The sequence below is a fragment of the Lithobates pipiens genome, unplaced genomic scaffold, assembly GCF_037356315.1.
Source record: "Lithobates pipiens isolate NorthernLeopardFrog02 unplaced genomic scaffold, aLitPip1_a1.2 Scaffold_19, whole genome shotgun sequence".
Lineage (NCBI taxonomy): Eukaryota > Metazoa > Chordata > Amphibia > Anura > Ranidae > Lithobates > Lithobates pipiens.
The window spans coordinates 565,295,919-565,310,043 of NW_027507764.1; the positions used below are offsets into that span (position 1 = coordinate 565,295,919).

A 14,125-nucleotide genomic window follows, 5' to 3' on the forward strand; every position below is an offset into this window, starting at 1 on the left:
GGTCTATACCAGGCCCTTTGGGTCTAGTGTGGATTTGGAGGAGACCCCCACGCCAACATTTTTTTTAAAACGGTCCCCCCAAAATCCATACCAGACCCTTATCCGAGCATGCCACCCGGTAGGTTAGGAAAGGGAGGGAAAGAGTGAGTGACCCCCCCACCTTTCCTGAACCATACCAGGCCGCATGCCCTCAACATGAGGGGGGGTTCTTTGGGGCAGGGGTTGCTCTGCGCCCCCCACCACAAAGCACCTTGCCCCCATGTTGATTAGGACAAGGGCCTCTTCCCAACAACCCTGGCCGGTGGTTGTCGGGGTCTGAGGGCGGAGGGGCTTATCGGAATCTGGAAGCCCCCATTAACAGGGGTGCCCTGAGATCCCACCCCCCATGTGAATTGGTATTGGGTGCATTGTACCCCTACCCATTCACCAAAAAAACAGTCAAATGTTAACAAACTACAAGAACAGGTTTTTGACAAGTCCTAAATAAGAAGCCCGGAGCCATCATCTCCCAGTGCCGTCATCTTCTTCTTGTGCTGTCTTCTCCTGTGGAGCTGTCTTCTTCCTCGCTGCCGTCTTCTTCTTCCTCCTCGCTGCCGTCTTCTTCTTCCTCCTCGCCGCCGCCGTCTTCTTCATCGCCGCTGGTTCCGGCTAAAAAAACAAAAAAAGCCAGTCTTGTCCTGAAGCTGTCTTTCTCCGGTGTAATGTTCCCACTGTCCACCACCTCTGATATAGACATGGGGTGTGGCCATCCAATGACGTTGCCCGGAGGCGTCATTATGGTGTCACGTAAGGTGTGAACCTGGACTTAAACCCAGGCTATCATTGACTTGACCCCCTGAGCCAGGGCTGACTATATTAGTGCACTAAATTGTGCTCACACGTAATGTTAGCTCCATTTAGTGTAGTAGTAAGGACTGCCAACCGCTACAGTTGGACAAGAGGAAGGACTTATGACATTGCTGGACCAGTTTTTTTTTTTTAAGGTTTTTTTTTTTTTTTAAGGCTGGAACACCCCTTTATATAGATATGTGGGCATGTGCTAGGAGTATGTATGTGTGGTTTTGTTGAGAAGTGTTTTATTGCTGCTGTAAAGAGTACCCAGAAATTTTTTGTTGTATGTATCCAATGACAATAAAGTATATCTATCTATTTGTTATGTTAGAATGAATCATTTTCGGAATTTGTTTTGTATATTCAGATTTAGTTAGCATAATCCTTATTTTCACATCAATTAGAATTTCAGAAGAAAAAACATCTTAAATGGGCTGTAGTGCAAATCTGCAAAATGCAAAAAGCACTAAAACTGCATAGGTGTGAATCCAGCCTAATTCTATTCCATGCTATTATATTATAATCTATTCTGTTGTTTTTTTCTATTCTATTCTTTGCTATTCTTATCATCATCTGATTTCACTTGTATACGCTGCTGTATTTATTGCAATATGTTTCCATTTCAAATTCAAAGTAATTTTCAATTTATTTTCAATTTATTTTTTATTTTTATTCAAATTAGTTTTTTGATTTTGTTTTTTGTTTTTGTTGTTGACATTTAAATTCACTTTCTGAATTTTTCAAATAAATTTTCGAGTTTTTCAAATTCATTATTTTGTTCATTTCGACATATTGTTTTCGAATCCGTTGAAATTAGTTCCTATCGTGATTTGGAAATTTGGATACATCCAAAACATAGAAAATGAAATTTTGTTTGAAAAAAATGAATTGAAATATAATTTTTATAAGTAGCTGTGGTGGGGAGGTCTTAAAGTGGAATTGAACCTAAAAAAAAGAAAAATCACTGACGGGTAGGATTTTTATGACTGAAGAGACCCTATTGGTCTCTTTCTGTCATAACTGATTCTCCCTGCATGTCAGTGTTCATGTACATGCGCAGTCCATTTGCTCCACTGCTCTGTGCTACGATGATGTGACTCCCATGCGCATGCACAGGAGTAACTTCATCATGGTTGAACAGACTAAACCAGGCAGGAAAGAAGACTAGGAGAAGATGGGTGCGCCCGTGACCAGCGGGAGAGATGACACTGTGTTGGAGGGGATTGTTTGACGGGTAGGTCTACAATAATGTGCAAATATGCGGTGCATACTCCCACATAATGGCTTAACAGCTCCTGGGGGGGGGGAACACTTTTAGTTTTTTTAAATAATGGAATTTTAAGAGGTTTTTTTGTTACTTGAGTTTCACTTTATTCTGATCTCCTCTACATCTAAAGAAGAGCTCCAGTCTGAACAAAACATTTACTATAGTATGTAACAATGAAACAAAAATGTAGTAAGTAACAGTTTAGACAATTGTAAATTCTTTACTTATAAAAAATATATATTTTTTTTTCAGGGCTGGAGAGGATCTGTCTACCATTGGCCAGTTTAGGTGTACAGTCTTGTCCTGAAGACACACAAAGCTCACTGGGCATTACCAATTGCAGTTCTCCTGATGAAGGGATGAAGACATCTCCATTTGGCTGGTACCAAAAGCCAGGTATAATCTGTATCAGTGTCTTTATGGGGCCATGTTTTCAGCTCAAACCGAGTACCATATTGTACTATGTAGAGAGGCCATTATCAACTAGGGTTCCTCCAAAGGTTTCTGGAGGTTCCTTGGGATGTGGCAGAATGACTTTTCATGGGATGGTGTCTGCATAGCTTTAGGACCACCGTTGTTTGACGTTTTGAAAGCTATGCAAACAGCGGAGGGAAACTGTAGTTGTCAGATTGTGCTTCGCTGTTTGTATAGCTCTCAATTGTGGCCGTCAAATGGTCAAAGTAGGTTAGGCAGGCTGGTCCCAAATTGTTTGCGCCATCTACTTTGGTTTCTGTGGGAGTAGGGTGTAGCCCACAGAGGACTAGTTCCCGGTGTGGAAAGGTGGCGAGTTGGGCCATCAGACTCTATGAGGCCTAGTTTCATCAAAAGCTCCTTCCCTTCGCTGACATTGTAGGCCATTTATGTGGTGACATTGTGAGATATGGTGAGCTTAAATGGAAAGCCCCAGCGGTATCGAATGCAAGCTGATTGGAGCACAGACATGACCTCTATCAGGGAAGATTTGAATTTTCACTCCATCTAATTCGATGGCAGCAGTGTTTCTGGCAGTGCGTAGAATGTCTTCCTTGATTAGGTAATCTTTCAGGCAGAGTATAACATCCCATGGGGGTTTATCAGCAGGGGGTTTAGGGCGCAGGGTCCTATGAATTTGGTCACATACAAAGGCTGTGGATGGTGCAAAAGGAAGGAGTGTGTGGAATAGCTTGTTAGCTGCTGAAATGAGGTCTGCGACAGCCTCTGGGATGCCTCGCAACCGCAGATTGTTCCTGCGGTTACAGTTGTCAAGGTCTTCAACCTGACACTGAACAAACTGGGCATTTTCTGCCAAGGACTCATAGTCCTTATGGAGATCAGCATGAGCTAGTGCCAGTTCATCGCCCAGAGTGGTGATTTCCAATGACAGTGTGTTGGTGGTTCTATGTAGCTCTGTCTGGAATTTCTCCGCTAGTTTGTACTTAATATGATTGTAGCCGTATTAGTGCAATTGTGACAGAGAAAATTAAGTACTGTCCACCATGATACTTTTTTTATTTGCACTAACATACAATTTTTCAGGACAAGCTTTCGGGGTATGTCCCCTTCTTCAAGGTCCAAGCAGTACTGATTTACAAATTTTTAAGCAGAATCTAAAAACAAAACAAAACAAAAAAAAACACCTCTGAGGGAAAGAAGAGAAAAAAACAACAAAAAAAACACATACAAATCAATGGCAATAAAGATAACAGAAGAGTTAGCGAGATAAGACTGAGGGAGAGCTATGGAATGGAGGGGGGGGGGGTGCTAGTCACAGAGGGGGTTGTAAAACTGTAGTATAATGAAACCTATATCTAAATTCAGGCCATTATTTTTTGTGTCAAAAAGAATTATCATTCTTAGTTCAAAGGTTTTCCTTTCCTGGATAGTTCTGAAATTCCCTTTAAGAACTAAAACATTGAGGTCTTCTATAGTGTGGTCCGGTTGTGAGAAGTGATGTCCCACAGGTGTGCATAAACTGTCTTCTTTATGTTCCTTGATAGTATGTCTGTGTAAATTCATCCTCGTTTGCAACTTCTGTCCTGTTTCACCAACATAAGATCCTTTGCTGCACCTTTTGCATTGGGTGAGGTACACAACATTACTGGAGGTACAGTTGTAAGATCCCATGATACTGAAGGTCCCGTTTGTGTGTGTGACACTTTTGGATGGATTGATCTGGTTGCATAGTTTGCAGCGCGTTTTATTGCAGGGTTTGCTTCCATTATTTGTGACTTTATAATCAGAGTTAAGTTTCCTGCTGATTAGTTTGTGTCTGAGGTTGGGTGGTTGTCTGAAAGCCAGTAATGGGGGTTGTTGGAATATTCCTTTCAGAGTTTCATCCTCTGTTATAATGGGTTGTAAATCTTTGATTATCTTTTTGATCCCTTCTAGTGTTGGGTTGTATGTGGTGACTAGAGGTACTCGGTTATTTGTTTTTTTCTCTGTGTATTGAAGGAGATTTTCTCTTTGGGTTTTCAAGGCTGTGTTTATGCTGTTGTTGATGGTTTTCTCTTTGTAACCTTTCTTGTGGAAGGAGTCTGCCAGTGTTCTGAGATGTTTATCTCTGTCTTCTGGGTCTGAACAAATTTGGTGGTATCTGATGGCCTGGCTGTGTATGATGGCCCGTTTAGTGTGTTGCGGGTGAAAACGGGAACTGTGAAGATAGCTGCATCGGTCAGTCGGTTTTCTGTATATCGACGTGTGAAGCTTGTGATCCCTGATGTATACTGTAGTGTCTAGGAAGTTGACATGTGTGTTTGAATAATCCATTTTTAGTTTAATAGATGGGTGAAAAGTGTTGATCAATGAGAAGAATTGGTTTAGATTTTCTTCACCTTCAGTCCATATCATGAAGATATCATCAATATAGCGATAATATCTGTATGGCTTTTGTTGTATGCTGTTCAGAAATTTGTCCTCCAGGTCAGCCATAAATAAGTTTGCATATTGGGGTGGCATTTTGCTTCCCATAGCAGTACCCATACACTGGAGATAGATATCATTATTGAAAGTGAAGTAGTTGTGTGTAAGAATGAATTCGATGAGCTGTGTCACATCCTCAGCAGTGTATTTTTGGTTTGGTGAGGATGATAAGAATCTGTGACATGCCGTCAACCCATCCTTGTGAGGGATGTTACTGTACAGAGATTCTACATCCATGGTGACTAGAAGTGTATTTGGTGGTAATTGTTGTATATTGTTAAGCTTGTTCAGAAAATCAGTGGTGTCTTGTAGGAAACTCGCAATGTTCATGACTAAAGGTTTTAACATGTTTTCTACAAGGCCTGAGATATGTTCGGTAAGTGTATTCATACCTGTTATAATGGGCCTGCCTGGATTTCCTGGCTTGTGAATCTTGGGCAGCATGTAGAAGTCTCCAATTTCTGGATTATCCAGAATCGCATTGATGAGCTCTGAATGTAGGTGACTTGGTATTGTCGCAATGAGATCTTTTAATTGCTTAGTAAAATCCTGGGTCGGATCATAATCCAGTTTTTTGTAGTAAGTAGTATTTGCCAGCTGGTAATTGTTGGTTATCCTCGCGCTACAATGGTAAAGCAAAGAGAGCTAATATGGTTGCAGCAAACCACCGACAGAGGTGCAGACACCATTCTTTTTTCACTAGTATTTGCCAGCTGCCTCTGGCCCTCTTGTATATATTTGTCTGTATCCATCACAACGACTGCTCCCCCTTTATCTGCTGGTTTGATGGTTTTGGCCTGATTATTGCGCAGATCATGTACAGCTCTTCGCTCCAGTGGTGAAAGGTTGTATAATATTTTCTTTTGCTGGGTGGATAGCAGGGATGTAACTCGCAGCCTGAAGCTGTCAATATAGGTATCCAGTTTGGGGTTGCGTCCTTGTGGAGGTGTGAAGTTGCTGTTCTTTTTCTTTTTGGCACTTCCTATTGTCTTAGGATTCCTTTCATTACTGTGAAAATATTCTTTGAGCCTTAGTCTCCTAAAGAATTCCTCCATATCTGACCATACCTGTAAATTATCCAATTTGGTGGTTGGGCAGAATGTGAGGCCTTTGGAGAGGACTGTTGTTTCTGGTGTAGAAAGTTTATGATTTGACAAATTTATGATTCCGAGTTCCTCTGTTATATCCATATTTTCTGTCAAGTCAGCATTTATACAAGGGATACCATGGGATTCTGGATTGGGTTTTAAGTTGCTGATAGCAGGAGTTGTAGAAGTTGTGTTTGTTTTTTGTTGTTTAGGTTGTATCCAAAAGGTCTGCTCTTGGTGTGGCTTTTGGAGTTTTTTTGCCTTCCTGTTCATGGCAAGTTTTTGCAGTTGTCTTTGTAAGGTTTTCGATTTCATTCTTAATTTGGTTGATGCTTGTAGGGTCCAATGGTGCTGAGGTTTCAAACATCAACTGCTTTTGTTTCCGGATTGTTTCCCTTTTACCATACAGTTTATGAATAAGGTTGTTCCTTAACCTTTCGCTGGTACGTCTGCAGAGTCCTTCCGCATAAGGAGAGTTCAGTGTATTTGCACAAGGATTTTTAATCCGGAGACCCTGTGGTATGAGATTCCTCTTTTTGCATCTTGAGAGAAGAAGATGTCACTTGAACTAAGAATGATAATTCTTTTTGACACAAGAAATAATGGCCTGAATTTAGATATAGGTTTTCTTACCCATTATACTACAGTTTTACAACCCCCTCTGTGACTAGCACCCCCCCCCCCCCCTCCCCTCCATTCCATAGCTCTCCCTCTGTCTTATCTCACTAACTCTTCTGTTATCTTTATTGCTATTGATTTGCATGTGGGGGTTTTTTTGTTGTTTTTTTTTTCTTCTTTCCCTCAGAGTCCATTCACACAGGGGCAACACGACTTGTAGGCGACTTGAGTCAGGCAACTTGGACACGACTTGAGTTAAGATCACAGCGCGACTTGGGACGACTTCAAAACGACTTGTGATTACTTCAAGCCCGACTTCAAGTCGCCCCAGGCCAGGCGACTTTTGCCGAGGCCAAGCAGAGAATGAGCTCAAGGGGGAACTCCACGGCAAATTTCTGAAAAAAATTTGGCGTGGGTTCCCCCTCCGAGAGCATACCAGGCCCTTAGGTCTGGTATGGATTCCAAGGGGAACCCCCTACGCCGAAAAAACGGCGTGGGGTTCCCCCCCAGATCCACACCAGACCCTTATCCGAGCACGCTACCCGGCCGGCCAGGAAAGGGGGTGGGGACGAGCGGGCGGCCCCCCCCCTCCTGAGCCGTACCAGGCCGCGTGCCCTCAACATGGGGGGGTGCCTTGGGGGAGGGGGGGGCGTGCGGCCCCCCCACCCCAAAGCACCTTGTCCCCATGTTGATGAGGACAAGGGCCTCTTCCCGACAACCCTGGCCGTTGGTTGTCGGGGTCTGCGGGCGGGGGGCTTATCGGAATCCGGGAGCCCCCTTTAATAAGGGGAGCCCCCGGATACCGGCCCCCCACCCTATGTGAATGAGTATGGGGTACAATGTACCCCTACCCATTCACCTGTGGAAAAAAAGTACAAAAAAAAAACACAACACAGGGAAAAAATATTTTATTGCACAGCTCCGGGGGTCTTCCGTCTTCGGGGGTCTTCTCGCCGGACTCCTCCGCTATCTTCTTGTAGCTCTTTTACTAGCGGAGGAGTCCGGCTTTCTTCCTCCCCGCCGCCGGCCTCTTCTCCCGACTTCGGGGGTCTTGTCCCCCTCTTCGGTTCTTCTGCCGGGCCACCGCGCCTTCTTATAGCTCTTTTACAGGCGGTGGCCCGGTCTTCTGTCGTCGCCGCCGCCGCCGCCGCCGCCGCCTTCCGTTCGGTGTCACATGGGTTGATGTCACATGGGTTGGTCACATGGGTTGATGTCACATGGTAAGGGGGCGGGGTCACCATGTGACATCAACCCATGTGACCAACCCATGTGACATCAACCCATGTGACCAACCCATGTGACATCAACCCATGTGACACCGCCCCATTGTCCCTATATAAGTGGAAGCGCAGGGCGGCTCTGGCATTCCGGCCGGAGAGAGCGTCGTGTCAACATCTCCTGGAGAAGAAGAAGAAGAAGAACGGAAGGCGGCGGCGGCGGCGGCGGCGGCGGCGACAGAAGACGGGGCCACCGCCTGTAAAAGAGCTATAAGAAGGCGCGGTGGCCCGGCAGAAGAACCGAGGAGGGGGACAAGACCCCCGAAGTCGGGAGAAGAGGCCGGCGGCGGGGAGGAAGAAAGCCGGACTCCTCCGCTAGTAAAAGAGCTACAAGAAGATAGCGGAGGAGTCCGGCGAGAAGACCCCCGAAGACGGAAGACCCCCGGAGCTGTGCAATAAAATATTTTTTCCCTGTGTTGTGTTTTTTTTTTGTACTTTTTTTCCACAGGTGAATGGGTAGGGGTACATTGTACCCCATACTCATTCACATAGGGTGGGGGGCCGGTATCCGGGGGCTCCCCTTATTAAAGGGGGCTCCCGGATTCCGATAAGCCCCCCGCCCGCAGACCCCGACAACCAACGGCCAGGGTTGTCGGGAAGAGGCCCTTGTCCTCATCAACATGGGGACAAGGTGCTTTGGGGTGGGGGGGCCGCACGCCCCCCCCTCCCCCAAGGCACCCCCCCATGTTGAGGGCACGCGGCCTGGTACGGCTCAGGAGGGGGGGGGGGCGCCCGCTCGTCCCCACCCCCTTTCCTGGCCGGCCGGGTAGCGTGCTCGGATAAGGGTCTGGTGTGGATCTGGGGGGGACCCCCACGCCGTTTTTTCGGCGTAGGGGGGTTCCCCTTGGAATCCATACCAGACCTAAGGGCCTGGTATGCTCTCGGAGGGGGAACCCACGCCAATTTTTTTTCAGAAATTTGCCGTGGAGTTCCCTCTTGAGAGCTGATAATTCTGTCAAAGTCGCCTCCGTATAAACGGAGATCCGACTTGGAGGCGATCTCCATTGAAATCAATGGGTACCGGTCGCCTACAAGTCGGATAGAAGTAGTACAGGAACCTTTTCTGAAGTCGGAGCGACTTCAGTAGTGTGCATTAAGACGGCTCTCATTCACTTACATTGCTTTTTAAATGTTGTCCGACCTGAGGCGACCTGAGGCGACTTGGGGCGACCTGAAGTCGGATCAGGAGTTGCCCCTGTGTGAATGGGCTCTCAGAGGTGTTTTTTTTTGTTTTGTTTTTACATTCTGCTTAAAGCGGTTCTTCACCCTAAAGGGGAAGTTCCGCTAATCTGATCACTCCCCCCCTCCGGTGCCACAATCGGCACCTTTCAGGGGGGAGGGGGGTGCAGTTACCTGGATAATCCAGGTATCTGCACCCACTTCCGGGCAGACCGCCGCAGACCCCCCCAGACGCCCCGCCCCCCCCCGTTGTGTTCTGGGAAACACACAGTTCCCAGGACACAGCGGGGGGACCAGAGGAGACGCGCAGCGCGGCTCGCGCATGCGCAGTAGGGAACCAGGCAGTGAAGCCGCGATGATTCACTTCCCGATTCCCTGACAGAGGATGGTGGCGGGGGCAGCAGCAAGACGAGCGATCGCTCGTTATCTGCCGCCGACATCGCTGGACCCTGGGACAGGTAAGTGTGATTTTATTAAAAGTCAGCAGCTGCAATATTAGTAGCTGCTGGCTTTTAATATTTTTTTTTTGGTGTAGAACCACTTTAAAAATTTGTAAATCAGTACTGCTTGGACCTTGAAGAAGGGGACATACTCCGAAAGCTTATCCTGAAAAATTGTATGTTAGTGCAAATAAAAAAATTATCACGGACAGTACTCAATTTTCTCCGCTAGTTTGTCATACATAGAGGAAAGGCTGTCTTCAAGGTCAGCTTTGGCAAGTTGTGTGGGGTACTCCCTGTCCTTTCGTGGTGGAGCTGAAGTCACAGGAGACGCCGCTGGAGTCGGAGGGCCTCGCTGGGCCTGGGTGCCATCTTTAGGAGGTACGTGATAATGGACCCCTGCGGCTTGTGGTTCTTGTTTTTTTTTTGAAGGACAGCATGCACCCATTGTTCCCATAGGGGTGCGGGGTAGTGTGAAGCTAAAAATTTGCTGAATAGCACTGTGGGAGGATGTTTAACCTCCGTGTCCACCAGAGCTCCTTCTAGCTGCGTCCATCTCTCATCGCACCGCGCATGAGCCACTCTATCCAAAATTTTAAAAAACAATGTTGCCCATAGTTCTACATTAATTTTTTCCTTAATAATAAATGTTTCATATTTTTCTTTGCAGATGGTGAGGGGTCGATTCTGCCAGGGCTATGCCCAACAGCTGATGTTCTCAAGACCACAAAGCCGGGTAAACACAATAGGAAATTAGTTTCCTCCACTGCTCTGCTTGTCTGTCATAATCGTAACCTTCAGAAATACCCCAAGGGTCTGGGTAAGGGGTAGCATGTGACACCCCCCCCCCCTTCCATAAAACAGCACTAAGGCCGAAGCAGTCAATTATATGTGTCATACACCCAAAATCTTTAAATAGTTACAGAAGATTTGTTATGAACGCTCCTCCTGCTAGTTTAAGGTCCTGTGACTGGACAGTGAAAGGAGAAGCAGCACAGTGATGAACTCATCTCCCTGTCTTTCTGCTCTTTCCTCCTGCCAGCACATGAACAGATAGGCTCTTTGTGCTGCTTTTTCTTCTCACACTCCAGCCCTGCTGTACTGGGACTGTGATAGGTTAATTCTAGGTCAAATTCATACACTGCTAGTATTAAACATTTAGTAATCTATTAATAATTACAGAACTGCATTAGTTTGTGTTTTTTTTTTTTTATATCTGCTTAGAGTTCTGCATTAATGCAAAACTCCAGCCAAACCGTTTTTGGATCAAATTAGGAAGGGTTAATAGCTTGTGAAGTTTTTGTTTCTGTGTCTCCAATATGGGATAAGTCATGTGACTTCCTGTGGTGTCACATGGAAAAGGGAGTGACCAGAAGCCCTTCAATAGGAATACAAACAGAAATACAAGTCTTTAGTACTGGCCAGAGTGGCATTACTGACCCTTCTCCCAGGATATGGGGAAAGCTGAGAACCCAAGTCTCATGAGATTTGGTCTCCTCACCCCTCCCAGATCCCAGAAAAAGGGCCAGTCACGTTATCCTCACCTACAAGTGTTTCATATGTGTGTGTGATATCGCTGGACCGATAGAAGCAAGCCTTGGTTCTGACATGTATACAATGAAGTGCGTCTTCCATCAAAGGAGCTGATCCGTAATGGTATAGTGTAGGTGGACCTTGACTTCGTCTTAGCCCTTGTACACACGGTCGGAGAATCCGTCGGAATGTGTCCTATCGGACCGTGTCGTCGGATAATCCGACTGTGTGTGGTATGCATCGGACTGATTCCATCAGAATATCCGTCGGACCCAATTTTCCAACATGTTGGAAATATTTCCCGACCAACTGGGCCGATCGGACATACTCCGATCATGTGTATAGAATTTTGATCGGACCAAGTGCCACGCATGCTCAGATCAAATTCCTACATCAAAGCTATTGGCTACTAGCCTAAATGTAGTCCCATCATAATGAAATTATGTCATCACGTTCTGAAAGATCGGATTTTTCGCCAACTTTGTCCGACCATGTGTATGCAACAGTTTCGGACAAGATCCGACGGACAAAATCCAACGGGCAAAATCCGACGGATTTGGTTGTGGAAATTGGGATAAAAGGAGCACTCAGCAGTTGATAAACTCTGGGGGTGGATATTGAGGAGCACCTAGTACAAATGTTCCTATCACTCAGAGGTCTTTTTAAAATGTGATTGAGTAAGACAGCCTTTCTCAACCAAGGGCTCCATTGAACCCTAATGTTCCTCTAAAGAGTGCTATTGGTTCCTTCAGCAATGAGCAATTTCTACCTCTTAGCTAAGTAACCACTGAGAGCATTGTATTTTTTTTTTGTTTGTTTTTTTATTCTTTTTTATTGACAAGTACAGAACAATTACGAGTCAGTCTGATACCAGACCTCGCTCTCCAACGAATTCACAAATTAAAACTCGGAACACGTCTCAGCATTAGGCCAGCAGCATAACTCCGAGGCTCCAAATAAGAATATAATACCAGCATATATCATGTATATTTAATTTCAGCATCATACAATGTCATTATTTTAGCTCTATACATCTATGACATATGACCTGCCATCACCCATTGACACTAGACCCACAGATGGAATGCTCAGGTCCACATATTGACCCCCGTAATCATTACCATTTGCACAGCAGGTTATCTACCCCCATCAATGCTGGTAAAAGCGCCTCTTTAGCAGTAGACCAGGGGTCTCCAGACTTTCTAAACAAAGGGCCCGTTTATTGTTCTTCAGGCTCTAGGGAGGCCAGGCTGTGGCCTTTAGGTATAAACAATGCTGCATCATTGGTTTTAATGGCAGGAATAGTGCCCCATTGTTGGTATCAATGGTAGGGATAGTGCCCCATCGTTGGTATCAATGGTAGGGATAGTGCCCCATTGTTGGTATCAATGTTAAGGATAGCGCCCCATTAATGGTATCAGTGGGAGGAATGGGGCCTCATCATTGGTGTCAGTGGGTGGAACAGTACCTTGAGGGCCAGATAAAGACAACCAAAGGGCCACATCCGGTCCCTGGGCCCCAGTTTGAAGACAGTCTCTGTAGACTAAAATATTGCCATGTCCACTAGCAGCTACCCATTTCCCAAGCAGATGGACCTGATGTTTCAGTGTCAAGCTGGTTGTCACATACCTGGTAGGAGCCTGAATTGTTGAGTCCAGCCCCTCTTGTATCTCCAGCCCAGGCTCCACCTGAGAATGGAACAGATGGTGCCAAGGGACAGGAGGAACATGAGTGCCTTCAAGTGTTGTTTGTAGAGCTTGTGGCTGGAGTTGTAGACTCGGTGGGTCAGGCAGAACATCAGGTCAGGAACCGAGATGGTGCCAAATAGATCAGTCGAGGTTAAAAGGGCACTCCACCAGGATTGCAGAAGCATAGTCATAAGGATAGCTGGAGTCAGCAACGAGCGGGCAATGAGGTACCAAAGCATCAGACAGGAGCGAGGTAAGGAGTAAGCTGGGGTCAGGAACCAATGACTATAGGCATAAACAGGATCCAATGGCCAGGTCAATACCAAGCCAGGTCAGCAACGGATATCATACCAGATTCAAGCAGGGCACAAGGAAACAGCTGAAGACCAGTCAATGCTGAGCATGAGTCTGGCGCCAACAGAGACTATGGACGCGCTCCCACCACTGTGCACATTCCTTTACGCATGCGCTCACACTCATGCGCATTCCTGCATACCCCGTTTCCCCTAAAATAAGACCTAGTGTGATTGTCGGTGACAGCTGCAATAAAAGCCCTACCCCCCAAATAAGCCCTAGGTAAAGTCCTTGTAGGTCTTCTTTTCAGGGTAGGGCTTATTTTTGAGGAAACAGAGTAGGGCTTATTTGGGGGGTAGGGCTTATATTGCAGCCAACACCGACAATCACGCTAGGTCTTATTTTAGGGGAAACAGGGTATATGTGTTAACCTGTGCACAATTCTATGGGCAATAGCATGCGCACGTGTGTAAGCCTGACATGTCACAGCAGCTTCCTGGCACTCCCTTTTTCAAAGGCTATCCATATTCGGCACCCTTCTACCCTTAGAAGGAACATAAGGAATTTGGTTTTGGAAGAACTTCATGTCAAGCAGTATCAAATATCACTCAAACCACGGTCTGAAGAGCCCGTTACTAAATAGCCAGACATAAACTCATAGCCACAAAGTGCATAGGAGGAAGGTGAGAGGGAGATGTATAAAACACATGAAGGGGAGATGGAAGCCTTCGAAGCTTGGTTGGTCGGTCTCTGAGCTCTTAAACATGGCGTTTTGGTTAAAAACACATTGAGGGCCATTTCAGAGCGGACAGATAACGTAATAATAAAGTTCTAAGGAGAAGAAAACAGAACCTTGTAACAACTGCGACCTCTAAATAATGTGAATTCACAATGGATACAAATCATGTTCAAATCCTCCCTTCGAAGCTGTAAACTTTTACAGAGTGTGCAGAGTTTATTGCTCACAGGCTCGTTAAAAACAGTAATATGAGCATTTCTAGCCATTTTTAAT

The 14,125-nt window shown here is 45.8% G+C and overlaps 1 protein-coding gene across 1 annotated transcript in view; it reads left to right on the forward strand.

Moving 5' to 3' along the window:
* Window positions 1–14,125, forward strand: part of TG (thyroglobulin) — a 483,762-nt gene that overhangs the window by 201,395 nt on the left and 268,242 nt on the right. The window contains exons 34-35 of the mRNA XM_077493367.1: window positions 2,351–2,494; window positions 10,269–10,334. Of these exons, the coding sequence (XP_077349493.1) occupies window positions 2,351–2,494; window positions 10,269–10,334 (210 nt within the window). The remainder of the gene's footprint in view (window positions 1–2,350; window positions 2,495–10,268; window positions 10,335–14,125) is intronic.